Consider the following 14,224-nt stretch of genomic DNA (forward strand, 5'->3'; position numbering starts at 1 on the left):
GGGGATCAGGGAGGAAATAGGGTGTTGCCCAGTTTACTGCTCCAGTTTAGGTTCTAGGGTACCTGAGTAATGCGGGAAAAAGGAAATGGGTTTCAATGATAGGAAAACTTTGCAATTATCATGATGTAGTCCAGTGTCTATAAATATGTTGTTTTCTTAAAATAGACTTTTTACGGAAAAGTGTCCAAGTATGGGTATATGTCTACTTGGACATATTTTATTTTATTCAATAACTCAGTGCTGTTCATTCTATGATGCCCTTGTTTTCCAGGCTATGGATCAAACCTTTACCATGATCTAGTCTCCATCAAGCCTTTCTTCCAACTCCATACACTGCAGCCGTGTGAATGGCCCCTGTTTTCATTGCATACCACCACAACAGGGGGGGAATTTTCAGTTAAGAATGGACAGAAAAGATATTCATGAAAGGAGAGGAAGGTCAAGGGAAGCATAAGGAGAGGTTACAGGTGCTCCATGAGGGTCTTCATCCAATGAAATACTTACTTGAGCCTATTTTAGCATCTTCAATAAAATCTACCTTGTGTGGTCATTATGAGGATTAAATGATATAGACTGTGGGAGACACCCAGTAAATGTTGGTGTGCCCCATCTTTTCAGTGCCCTCCTTTGTCTCAGCCTGGTATGTCCTTGCTACCCAGTTCCCCAATTTACCCTATATCCATAATCTACTAATCCTTTCAGGCCAGTTCAAAGGTCACCTTCTCCACAAAAAACCTTCCTTGAGCCTTCTTTCCTCCCACTGCAGTCTGTCACCTTTCTCTGAACACCTACCATAGTTACTACTTCCTTCCTGGTGGCTCAATGGCGGCCATGCTTTATTTCTCCCCCCGGTTTTTAGGTCCATGGGAGCATACTGACCATCTATTTTCTTGCATTTCCAAAGAATCTAGCAGAATACCTCACACATATAAGGTGCTTAAAATAATGAACCTTAAAAATAATGAACTGAATATAAGCAGGACAACGCTCTATATCCTTCCACTTGACCATTTTAGGGGGAAAGGCCTCATTGCAAATAGCTAATGTCACACAGAGTTCCTTGGAAACAATTATCTATAATGACTAGTCATGTGAGCAGTCATAATAAAGCTCTGCCCAAGGACTAGTAGCATATCTAAAATTGTGAAGAGAACTGCTTAAAGGGTCTTAACCAGGGGTTCATGGACCACTCAGGGTCCGTGAGCTTGAACTGAAAAAAATCAACTTATTATCTTTATTTTCTCTGACCTCTAACTGAAATCTAGCATGTCCTTCACTTATAAATGTATGCAATAAATAAATTGTAGTAGTATTCGTTTCACCTGACTGGCAAAGGGGTCCATGGAACAAAAAAGGTTACGAACCCCTGGCTTAAATGGATGAGGGGATGGTATTCCCAGGGGCTAATATAGCTAGTCCACAGCTATGCCCTCATCTTTAACATACTCCCTTAAATTGTATAACATGGAAGTGACATAAATCACACTTTTTTTCTTACGGGAGTAGGTGGCCCTTGAGAGTTTGAGAAAGTTGCCATGTCTAAGAGTACTGAGCTGGCCTTGAGTCTTTTTAGATTGAATCCCAGAATTAGGGCTTGGCTTGACATGGAGGCAGCTGCTGAAGGTTATGATTTGTGGCGGCGACATGGAGGTCCCCCTGCTCCAAAATATTCTATCTAGGAATATCTGCTAGGAATTGTTGTGTTTAGAAGGCTTTTTAATCTTTCAGAAAAATCCCTATTCTAGGAAAAGGATGCCTTAAGCTAGAATTTCCAAAATGATCCCACAACAGATTCCATGTGAGAAAGGGTCTCTGATCAAATAATTCTGGGAAATGCCACATACTCAGTCCCTCTTTAGGTTTTACTATATGCTACAGTAGAATATTGAGGGCTCTGAGAAGTCATGTGGCAAAGAACCTTTCAAATTATCTCAGAAGCTTCTGGACTTAACTCTGAAATCAGTTCTTGGATTTTCCCCCCTTTGGTTGCAAAATTCCTAGTTACAGCATATGAAACCAGTATTTCATAGAACATACTTTTAAAATGCTACCTTCACTACTACTAGCTATCACCATAATGGGGTGAGTTTTCAGCTAAGAATGGACAGAAAAGATTTGCATGAAGGAGAAAAAGTCAAGACAAGCATAAGGAGAAGTTACAGGTACCCCAGGAGGGGCCCAAACACAATGTAGAGGCTTGCTGATAGGTAGTTACAGTTCTCCTTTTGGACATTCTTGTGATTTTGTTTTCCTGCCTAGAAAGCTCAGTCATTAATACGTGGTGTCATTAGATTGGAAGTAGCCGTTTTTATTTTCATCTTCATTTGATCTTCAATGGTCTGGTGTCAGGAGGAAAGCGAAAAGTGCAACTGGATGACTATTTGCTCAAACTGGATGTGGGCAGAGGAAGGCAGAGGGACAGAGAGATGGAATAAGGGAGCTGATGGAGGCAGAAGTTGCACTGCCAATGGAAGTCAAGGATGGAGGGCAAAGGACTGAATGGAATAAAGGGAAGAAAGTTCAGGGTTGTGATACATTAGGTAGGGGTTAAGGAACCCACCCAATCAAGCTATGAAAACGAGGCTGGGAGCTAGGAAGGAACCCTGAGGCGCTATCGAATTATAAAGTCAGTGAGTCTCAAAGTTTTGGTTTCTCTTGCAAATCACCAATACAAATCAAAGATCGGGAGACACCACCCAAAATAACAGCTAGGACAGGAGCCTGCCCTTCAGGTGTGGATGGCTCTTTCTTGCCCTGGGTGGCAGGATAGCTGTTCCTGCAGGTAGGGTGCTGCCCATGGGCATCTTGGTGCCCAAAGGTCTGTCTGTCCCCAAGTTGTTGTAGGGACCTGGGCTCCAACAGGGCCCAGTGTGAGGTCCTAATAGTGGCCTGCTGCTTTAGAAAACATCACAGTGGTTAATTACAGCACAGGGCTAGCAGCAGGGAAGGGCCAGAGTGTTGTGCAGAAGCCAGAAAGAACAGGGGCTGAGAAGAGGTTTCTTACCAAGTGCTGTCGGATGTTCCACTTGGTGCATGCAAAGCAACTAGGAGCTATGTGGCAATCTAAGGCAACTTAGAAATACTGGAAGCTGGAAGCCAGATATGCAACACGTGGGACTTTCTCTCATATTGCAGGATAAAATTAGCTGATTCCCCTATTGGGGTACCTTTTGATTTTTGTCAGTATCAATGTAAAAGCCATGTAAGAAACCCAAATGTTTACATGATTTACAATCATTATATATTATTAACAAGGTGGTGGTGTGTGTAGGGTGAGATGGGGGTGGAGTGGGGTGGGGTAGGGTAGGGCACCAGGACAACTCCCTTTGTAAGAATTCCAAATCTTCAAATTGCTGTTTCATAGTGAACTTGATTGAGAAAACTGACCCTGCCTGGGGCAAGGCTGTGCTCTGGGATAGAAAACTTTTATTTTAGGAATTCATTAGTAAATATATCTTAAAGTAGATCTCGGCCAGACTTGCCTTTCTCAAAGAAAAAGGTTAGGATGACACTTCAAGCCTCAAAGAAGGGGAGCCCCCAAATATGCAAGTCCACTGGCTGGGAACGGTGGTCCTCCCTGGCCTGTCAGAGTGAGGGTCTCATCTGAGCCAACAGGGGCTGGGGCGGAGGGCTGGGACATGAGCCACAGCCCTCTGCAGCAGAAACAGGTACCTAACGGGGTTGGGGTCTGCAGCCTAGGAGTTACCTATGGACTCATTCCTCTACATAAATCAGAAAATCACCAGAACATACATCCTCACTCCTGACGCTGAGGGCATATTAAAAGAAGGGTGTAGGATGGATGTGCTTGTAGGTTGTTAACAAGCGTGTGGAGGAAACAGTGCTGACCCAGTGGGACTGTGCTTGTGCTTACACAGCTGACACCACTTCTCTGTGTGTGTGTTCCACAGTCGAGATGGTCTGAATCATTTGAATGGAATAACATGATCACCCATGATATTGCACGCCTCCAATTGCAAATAAACACAATGGCAAAAATTAGATGAAAATGCAGAAAGAAGAAGTTACACAATGTCACTGAAGTCATGCAAAGAGGAAAAAAAGGTTAAAAAAATGGGCAAGCAACAGACACTGTAAATGAAAAAAAGCCAATGCATACAATTCTAAAATCATTCTTACCTTCTTCAGTCATTGTGTCATAATATTTTAGTTTTCCATATGATCCAAGTTCTACAACATCACAGTAAAAGACACAAAGATAAGGAACGAGCTGTAATGCAAGAACTTCGTTTTTACACATTCTTAATTAATCAGATTCAGAGTTATACTGTCAAATTCTGCAATCGTAACTATATAGAGATGTGCAAACACGGGCCATGTGGCAGACAGCTTTCACGGCCCATTTTCATAAATCACTTAAAATATATTATTTTACAGGGAGTAGGATGTACCCTGCATCACAGAAAAGGACAGTTATTTTAACATCTGACGAAATGGAATACTTGGCAAAGTTAGTTTCACACCAGGTCTAACCTAGCCCTGTGATTTTTTTAGAGGTGACATGCCAAGAGAAAGGGATTGAACAAGGACAATGTCCAGGTCGACTAAGGCATACACGGAAGTCCCAGAAGTTCATTTCACAGCTCTTCTCCAATGGAACCACTTCCTAGATGTTAAGGAAGACTACCTGGAGAAATTCAAAATAAGAAACCAGGTTCTAAGCTTTCCTTTCTCTTCTTACCGTATTTCAGACAGAAAACACTGAATACCATGCATGCACCATGCTGGGAAGAGCTGCTGATGGTGCAGGGAGCTGGGGGGCCAGGGCGGCGCAGAGGCAAATTCCCAAGGAGGAACACCTGGCTCAGGTGACAGCAGCAGCAACCCCCAGATGAAGGTTATCACTTGCTGCTGTGGGAATTATGGGGAGCGGGAGGGCAGGAGTCCCTCCTCTGTGTGCAGATCATCAAAGGAGGTGTTATAACCAGGGTGGAAATCAAGCTGATCTGAGTCGGCTGGTGGGATTGGCTGCCAGGGCTGGGGTGGGGGGTGGGGGGGTGGGGGGGGGGAGGGAGGAGATGAGGATGGATCCCTTATTTTCTTACTTCAGTTCCAAAATAAAAACTTTTATTTTTGTTCATCTGAAAACTCCAGATTGTTTTAAGCAACATTGTCAGCAGGCTAAAATTAGTTTTCCTGGTTATAAAAATAGTCTCCTGGTAAACTTCAAGAAATTAATTAGACTCAAGAGAGATTCCTGTGGCTCTGCAGACTGCATCCATAGCCCATTAACTTGGAAGGCTGTTGGAAAGACATGTATGGATCCACTAATCATTTATTTTTGTTTTGCTTTTTGGTTTTGTGTGCATGATGGACGATCTAGCTTAAAACACAATTATAAACAGTCTTCTAATATACATTCTACATACATTCTTTTCCACATGCCTTAAAATGTACTGAAAGCTATTTTAATACATGAATATAAAATTATGCTTTGAGAAGAAATCACCTTGTCTTTATGCTTCTGCAAAAACCTGCCTATTCTGGAATTACAAAGGATGTAGCTGCTTCAAGAAGAAATGGAATTTTGTGTAAATAACAAGAAAATTTTTTTATGACTTCTGGGGAGTACCTTCAGTGAAATATTTTTTTCTGGTATTTTAAAAACAGGAGTCTATTTATGACATTGTACAGGTTTAGAATTCTTCAGATGATCTAAATACCTTCATAAATATTAAACATCTTCATAGCAACATACATAAATCTTCACACATAATGTGTGTGTGTTTGTGTGTGTGTGTATGTGTGTAATCTTGCAGTAAGATGATGAATTGTAACAGCCAACTCATTTTTTTATTTTGGTAACCTCTCTTCCTTCCTTGAAGTGAGGCAGTAGAATAAGCAGGTGGCATTCTCTAATATTTGCTCAGGAGAATGTAGATGCCTCTTTGTTTGCAGGGTTGGATGTAAACCATATTCTATACAGTGAAGATACACCATTGCATTTTTATGGACCTTTTTAGATGTAAATATCTCCTTGTGCACACACCTGTTTTCATTTATCAATCCAAAATTATCACATATCTGCTTGTGGAGACGATAATTATTTTTTTACCTCATCTCTTGCAGAGTGAGGTATCAATAAATATAATCGTATTCCTTATCTGTACATAAATGGAACTGGGACTGTTCATGTCTGACGAAGCTCACACATTCTTGTGACTGTGGCAATGTCTGGACTTAGTGAACCATTGGTTTTTAGCTGCTTCCTTGGATGATGAACGGGAGAGAAGGAAAGAACTTGGCAGAACATACCAAAAGGGATGCTAAAGATGGTGGGAGAGAAGGAATAAGAGTTGTGAATAGTTGATAGCAATGGGTGACTTGGCAGTCAAAGCTGAGTGAGGAAGAAAGGAAGGCGAACAATATCTGCCCAAGTGAGCGGAACCTTGCTTGCAGCTCACTAAAGGGAGAAAGTAAAAGAGAAGGAAACCAGCCTGTTGGAATACAGTGTTGGAAACACTGACAGTGACCAGCTAATTGGATAGTGAACTCAGCAGTCCAAAACTGTCAAAATGGTTACCGGCAAAATCCTGAGGCAAATGGGAAAGCATCTCTAAAAGCCACACCATCCTCTTCCCTGAACTAGAGCCTCAGGAGGTGCAGGAAGATGGGTGTGACATGAGACCAGGACAAACACATCACGTACACACAAACCAGAGCATGTCATGCACCTGGTTGGTGTCCTTCAGCCCAAGGTTGCCTTAAGGAAGGCGGTCCCAGCCCCCGCCTGGTGACAGCCTGTGGCCAGGCTAGTTGCTGAGAGGGCCTGAGGGACACACCTCTGGGATGAAAAACTCACCTGCATGGGAACAGAGCCCTCCAACCAGCAAATTTCCCACAGACAATAACCAAGGCTATCTTTAGCATCATTGGATCAGGATTCAAACTGGGCCAAACTGAGTTTTTTTGGGTAGAAGGGAGGAAGTGAGGGAGTTCAAGACAGTGCTGTTTTATATCACTCCAGCAGCGCCCATGGCGTCAACCAAGCAAGAAGCAGCCAAAACTGAAAGAGCGATGCATTGCCAGTCAATTGTTCATTCTCGATACCACCTGGTGCCTGTTTTCTATACATTTTTCTCAGAATGCCACACAATTTAAAAGAAAATTCAAGAGCCCTGTGGTTGGTGTTTGGGATGAGCCTGTAAGCTAATGGTGGATGAGCCTGTAAGTTAATGCTCAATGCTGCCAATTGTGGCCACCACACGTGCTTCCATGCCATCTGCCCAGCTGGGGCCACTGGTACCCAAGTCCTATATCTCAAGAAGATTTCATCATTCCTCGATCCAGTTCATTCCAAGACTTAGTGGCAGTCTCACTATGTGGCTTTAAGGTATCTCTGAGCTCTTGTTCATACTTCATGATTGACAAAAATCAAGGTAAGGGTCTTATCTTTAGTCTCAAAGAATCAGTAAACAAGAACTATACTTTGGGCTGCTAATTTTCACCTTTTCTGCAAAGGGTATAGATACAGATTTCTCCTTAAAGCATTGTCTTTCTCAACCTCACTTTAAAAAAAATTTTTTTAATATTTATTTAATCCCCCCCCCACCTGCAGCCATCTCCTCTCTATGTCCATTTGCTGTATGTTCTTTGGTGTCTGCTTGTATTCTCATCAGCTGGCACTAGGGATCTGTATCTCTTTTGGTTGCATCATCTAGCTGGCGTCATCTCTCCATGTGTGTGGCACCACTCCTAGGTGGGCTGTGGTTTTGTGTGGAATGGCTCTCCTAGCACAGAGGCCACTCCTTGCACAGGGGACACCCTTATGTGGGGGCATCCCTGCATGGCCTGGCACTTCTTGCATGCAGCAGCACTGTGTGTGGGCCAGCTCACCACACAACCCAGGAGGCTCTGGGTATCAAACCCTTGGACCTCCTATATGGTAGGCGGATGCTCTATCTGTTGAGCCATATCTGCTTCCCTCAGCCCCACTTTTTTGGTCACTGGCATTCTCAACCATTCTTCAGCAAATCCCACAGGAGGGAGAAGGAAGCAAATTACATTTCCCATTTCCAGCCCTCAAAATTCTAACATATAATACAGAATGTCATTTGAAGAATCCATGCAGGGTTCATTTTATTAGTACAATTTATTACTTAAATGTTAGTTGATAGAAAAATAATGATTAATGATTCTTTTTTTAAACCAAAGAGCTAGATTTATTTTTGGTATTACTTTGAATTGTATGTGAAGACCTAAAAATTCAGGCTTTCTCAAGAGAAACAGTAGTTTCATAATGAAGCTGTTGGATACCTAAAAGAAGAGAGGTACAAATACTGGACTGCATCATACCCAGCGAAGGATTATTTTCAGTAGTGCATGGAAGTTAAGAACATGAGCACTGAAGTCAGGGGTGTTTGGTGGTGTGACTGAGCAAACGGCTTCCCCTTTGAATCCTAGTTCCTCAGTTGTAAAGGGGCATGATAATCATATCTATCATATAAGGCTGCAGTGAGGAGTGCTTGAGGTAACGGCATACACTAAGCAAGCAATAAAGGGCAGCTATCATTATTGCAACCATCTCAAAGAAGAGTGAAGGAGAATCCATGGACCAGAAGCAAGGCATTTAGAGATCTTTCTCTCTTACACAAGGTTTGTTAAACAAATTCAACCACTAGTTAGTGAGGTTTTAAATATATATATATATATATATATATATATATATTGTTCAACAACAAAAGATACTCTCTTAAGTTGGGGACAATATTGAAAAGAAACCTCTTCATCAATCCTTTTCTTCTACTCACAGATCTACAGGGAATGTCTAGACATGGACCACAATCATGGGACCATGACATGAAAAGCTGACTTTCATTCATCGCACCACCAGCGTTCTAACACGGAACCCAGGGCCCTTCCCTCCCAGTATCTGTGTTTAAGCCCATCTTGCCCACTAGGCTGTCCATGTCTTAAAAGCAGGGATCTTCTTTAGATTCCTCCCAACAAAATCTAGAACAGAGTTTGGCTTTCATCACATGCTCTCTCCCAACTGTTAAATAAAATTCACAAATGCAGAGCTCCCCAGTGACAGCCAAGTTCAGGATGCTTAGGTTTGTCAAATTTCCTTGGACTTGAAGTCAGGAAGGCTGGCATTGATACTGGAGGCTTCCTGTCTTGTACCCATATCAAGTTTTAGTAATTCTGGATCAGCTCAAAGTCCTGCTCTACTACTTATGAGCTGGGTGACTAAGCAGGGTCCTGTCCCTCTCTAAGCCTCCACCTCTAATGAAGTAGGGATAAGAGCAATAAAAACCTGTTCTCAGGAGGGTTTGGAGGGGATTAGATGAGAAAATATCTATAAAGCACTCTGCATTGGGGTGGCACAGATATGCTCAGTGATTGGTTTCCCTCTTCATCATCTGCCCAAGGTCCATCATGAACATCTAACTCAGCCCAGTACAAGGAAGTTGAATCCTGGTCACACTCTATCTGTGTGGGTGGACACCAATTTATGTTTAACATATGGAGGCAGCAAGAACCTCTACACCAGGGGTTCTTAACCTCTTTTATTCTGTGGACCCCTGTGCCAGTCAGGACACAGTCATGGACCCCTTACTAAGTCCACACTACATGGTGTATTATTTATTAAATACATCACACCTGCACCAACACACCCCACAAGAATAATGTTTTTTTTGAATTCCAGTTCGAGCTCATGGACCCCTTGTTCAAATCCCCTACTCTAGACATCTTCCCCACTTAAACACATGGAAGGCTGTCAAAAGAAAATCTTCAGTCTGGTAAAAGGCTGTCCTAACTAACTTCTAGAACTGTATTTTGCAGTATTAATATTTTAGCCTGAAGGTGTTTTCTTCTTCTTTTTAATCCGGGAATTTATTTTTAGTATCGAGTAAAAGTGTTTGTTTTGAGGTTTTGTGAATGGGTAAAATGAGGGTTGAATGTTTATCATTTCCTATCCCATACCCTGCAAACATAAAACTTACACTTATAGCTCTATATAATTTTTAAGTTTCTTGCAGGGTTTCTGGGTTAAAATGGTACCATGACAAGCAAAAGCTTGTCTCCTGGTGTGAAAAACTTCCATCAAAATAAACAGAATTCTGTGTTAAAAGAGGTCTTCTAATACAGCCCAATTTTAAGTTTTTTTTTTGTTTGATTTCATCTCCAAAGTGGCTGCATGAACCACCAAAATCAATGGCTATTATTTTATATTAAATGTTCATGCCAAAGCAAGTAATTTTTATAAACTTTTAAAAAAAGTCTTTAAGAGATGGAGGTTATATGAGGAAACAACCACAAATCCTCAGTTCTTACTTAAGTCAGAAGGAAAGGAATATTTTAACCTTCAAATTCAAAATTTCGCACCAAAAAAAAGCTTTTAAAGTACTGACTCACTGCAGAAGCTCTGCTTAACATTCTGTGGGGGGTTGATACTTGCGTGCTAAACTTCACTAAGAGGCTCTTAAATATGTACACGTTTGCCCAGGGACAGCTGGTGCCAACACGTGGTACACAAAGACGTCATACACAATGCGTTAATGGAGATAGTTTTGCCCTATGGATTTCTTTTCACACAAGAAATCTTCCAAACCCATGCTAACAAGTACTTACTTATTTTTGTTCTATGGGATTAAAACCTTCAGGCCTTCAGAAGCAAGTCAAAAAGTTTGCGAGTGGAAATGGAAGGCTGAATTTGTGGGTTATCCTCTGTCGAAGAGAGTTTCAGGTAGGATTTGTGAACACACACACATGGTTACCTCTTAGAGATTTATCACCTGATTTTCATATGCTTTGAGTCTAGGCCATTTCATGAAATACTCCTTGTCTTACATCCTGAAAACCCAGGTACACTTCCTTGGTATTGTTACCTTTTTCTCTTCACGTTTCATGTGTATTTCCTTTTTTATGTTCATTTCCTGATCCCAGAGTGAGGGCCCAGTCCCAGAAAATACTGATGCCATGTCTGTGGCCAATCCAGGAATCAGAAAGATTCTTAGCAACTGGCCCAGTGGCTGCAGTGTAGCAGGTGTCCTGATAAAGTGCCAATGAACTACTTTAAATAGGGTTGCACATGCAAACACCTACAGGGTTCACGCATGCAGGTGAGTGAAGTGGGCTGGGGAAGGCGAGGTGGAGTGCTGGAGATTATGGAACAGACAATATATGCCTAAAGAGGGAGCAGCCAATCAGCTCTGACCAAGGTCTCCTTGGGGAATGCAGGTGCCATGCTGACAAATCTGATTATTTAAGGGAAGCCAGGTATCTGGATTTTTATGTGAAATCTCCTAGTTTTTAAATATGACAACTAACTTTGAATGAAAAAATACTCTGGGCTCATCAATTTGCAAACCTTGGTTTAAAATCAGTTTGCTTAGTCCAGTTTCCTTATAAATATTAGTTGAATGAATGAATGAACAAACAGGAGGTTTCCTTGCTAGGCAACCCTTCTCCAGAAGGTCATTCTCTGGCTCACTTCCTTGTCTCTAAGCGTACATCCCTTACCTGATAGACATACTACAGTTTGCTCACCTCTGGCTTAGGAGCAGCCTGAGTCCCTGAGCTAACTAATTCCCTCCTTCACACATGTTCCTGCCTAACCAGTTCTGCCATCACACAAACCAAGAGGTCAAGGTTAGGTTTTAATTTTTATTTCGGGGAGGAATGGAAATTGCCCATTAGGTGTAAATGTCCCCAATTATCTTGCAGGGGAATATCTGGATAATTTGGTAGGTTAAGATCATTGAAGGAGGTGCCAATATAATAATTGTATGGGAATTATCATCTTCAAACAGAGAACAATAATGTGTAGTCATTACTGTGGATCATCCAGATGGCTCATAATGAAATGCCCAAGTGAATCCCAGACACTCTGGCTTCTTATAAATTTGTCACCTAATTTGCAGCCTTGTTCTTCAGTGGTGTTGCTTAGCAATATCAGTGGTTACTGATTTCTGTCCCGTGAGGAGGTGACTCAGGCCATATTTCACCATATTTTACATGCTCTGGATGATCAAGCAAGAAAAATGGGACCTGAATGTGCCATTCTGCTGCTTTCCCTTTTAGGTGGGTTGGAAAGGGGGACAGTACAGGATGGAATGAGCAGGTTTCCACAAAGGATTTTTAAATAAAAGTAATGAGCCACCTAAACAAGAGAATCAACCCAAAACAGCATGGCTAAAGAGATTCCCTGTTTTTTATCAGCTCCCTTTTGGTTATGTGACTAAAAACTTCACTGACAATTTTAAGATAGTTGCTATGGATTGAACTGTTTCCCCCAAAATGACATGCTCAAATCCTAACCCCTGGTTCTGTTTCTGTGAATTAACTTGTAAATAGGATGTTTAAAGTTGTCAGTTTGCCAAGAAGAGGCCAGATTGTATTAGGGTGTGCCCTGCATCCAATATGACTGGTGTCCTTACAAGTAAGGAAATTTGGGCACACAGAGAGGGGGCCATATGACAAAGCAGAAAATGAATTACGCCACAAGCCAGGGACCATCATGGATTGCCAGTCAGCTGCCGCCAGAGCCTTACAGGCTTCAGAGGAAGGCTGGGCCTGCCAACTCCTTGATTTCAGACTTCTGTCTCCAAAACTGAGAGACAATAAATTTCTGCTATTTAAGCCAACTCTTCTGTGGTCTTTGTTAGAGCAGCCCTGGCAAACTAAGACAATAATTTTAAACACTACTACTTTGTCAGAGGTTTCTTCCCAAAGGGAAGGAGAAAAGCAAGTGACAATATAGCATGGTGGCTACATGTACAGTTGGGAGTCCTACGTACCTTGGCTTGACAGGGGGATCTGCCAATTACTAGCCATGTGACCTTAGGCAAGTTGCCTGTCCTCTGCAAGACTCAGTTTCCACATTTATATAAAATGGGAACAGTAAAAGTTATCCTGTAGGGTTATGGTGAGGATTACTGGTAGTTAATATATAATTGGGACATGATATTCATTAGATACATGGTAGCTATTATGATGACTTCAAAGCATTGGTTTTCCTTTAAAAATAATTAGGAAGCTCCCAAGGATAGCATTCTTTGATCCTTATAAAATCAGAGGGAACTTGCTATCAAGAAGCCTTATCAGGGAAACGGACTTTGGCCCAGTGGTTAGGGCGTCCGTCTACCATATGGGAGGTCCACGGTTCAAACTCCGGGCCTCCTTGACCCGTGTGGAGCTGGCCATGCGCAGCGCTGATGCGCGCAAGGAGTGCCATGCCACGCAAGGGTGTCCCCCGCGTGGGGGAGCCCCACGCGCAAGGAGTGCGCCCGTGAGGAGAGCCGCCCAGCACGAAAAGAAAGAGCAGCCTGCCCAGGAATGGCACCGCCCACACTTCCCAGTGCCGCTGATGACAACAGAAGCGGACAAAGAAACAAGACGCAGCAAATAGACACCGAGAACAGACAACCAGGGAGGGGGAGGGGAATTAAATAAATAAATAAATCTTTAAAAAAAAAAAAAAAAAAAGAAGCCTTATCATTATAATGTAGAACAAGGAGATCTTACAGGATAGCATAAACTTTGGAGTCAACAGATATGGGTTCTAATCCAGACTTTACTTTTTATTAGCTGTATGACTTTGTAGTAAAATTTTCAGCCTTTCAAAGCTTCAGTTTCCTCCTTTGTAAAATGGGGACTATTCTGGTACCTCCCTCGCTGTGTTGTTGTAAGGGGCTCCGCAGGGTACATAGGATACTGGAAGTACTCAATGTATGGGAGACAAAGTCCAGTGAGCAGTGAGCTGTCTAGACTAATATATAAGTCACAGTAAGTGACCACATTCTTTTCACAAGTTCATACTGGAAGAGAAACAGGTAAAAGAAGAATGACAAAAATAAGGACAAATTATATCATGGCAAAGGTGTCTATGAATCTAGCATTCCTCGGTATAATCTGGCACCAGGTACACAGACCATTGGTATTAAAGAAAGTACAACTCAGGGAAAGAGATATGTCTTTAAGTTTTGATTTGCAAAGAGAAAGGTCAAAAAGGATTCCAAGCTCTTTGGGAAAGTTCTACTGTCTAGTGCTTAAGAGAGTGGGCTCTGGTGTTCAACAAATCTGGATTTGAACCCAGATCCATCAATTACCTTCATGTGTCCTTGGGCAAATTATCTAACTACTGTAACCTTTAATGTCCTTATCTATAAAATAGTTATATTAGATGTTTCTATCTCATAGGATTGCTATGACAAGATTGAATGAATTAATCTAAATAAAATGTTTAGCACAGTTGTAC

The 14,224-nt window shown here is 42.0% G+C and overlaps 1 protein-coding gene across 5 annotated transcripts in view; it reads right to left on the bottom strand.

Moving 5' to 3' along the window:
• SLC24A2 (solute carrier family 24 member 2) overlaps positions 1 to 14,224 on the bottom strand; it is a 353,299-nt gene that overhangs the window by 142,119 nt on the left and 196,956 nt on the right. For 3 of the 5 annotated variants that reach the window (XM_058301921.2, XM_004446758.4, XM_058301920.2), the window contains one exon: positions 4,141 to 4,191. The exons of the other annotated variants lie outside the window; for them this stretch is intronic. In XM_058301921.2, the coding sequence (XP_058157904.1) occupies positions 4,141 to 4,191 (51 nt within the window). The remainder of the gene's footprint in view (positions 1 to 4,140; positions 4,192 to 14,224) is intronic. 5 annotated transcript variants of the gene reach the window in all.

The sequence above is a fragment of the Dasypus novemcinctus genome, chromosome 8, assembly GCF_030445035.2.
Source record: "Dasypus novemcinctus isolate mDasNov1 chromosome 8, mDasNov1.1.hap2, whole genome shotgun sequence".
Taxonomy (NCBI): domain Eukaryota; kingdom Metazoa; phylum Chordata; class Mammalia; order Cingulata; family Dasypodidae; genus Dasypus; species Dasypus novemcinctus.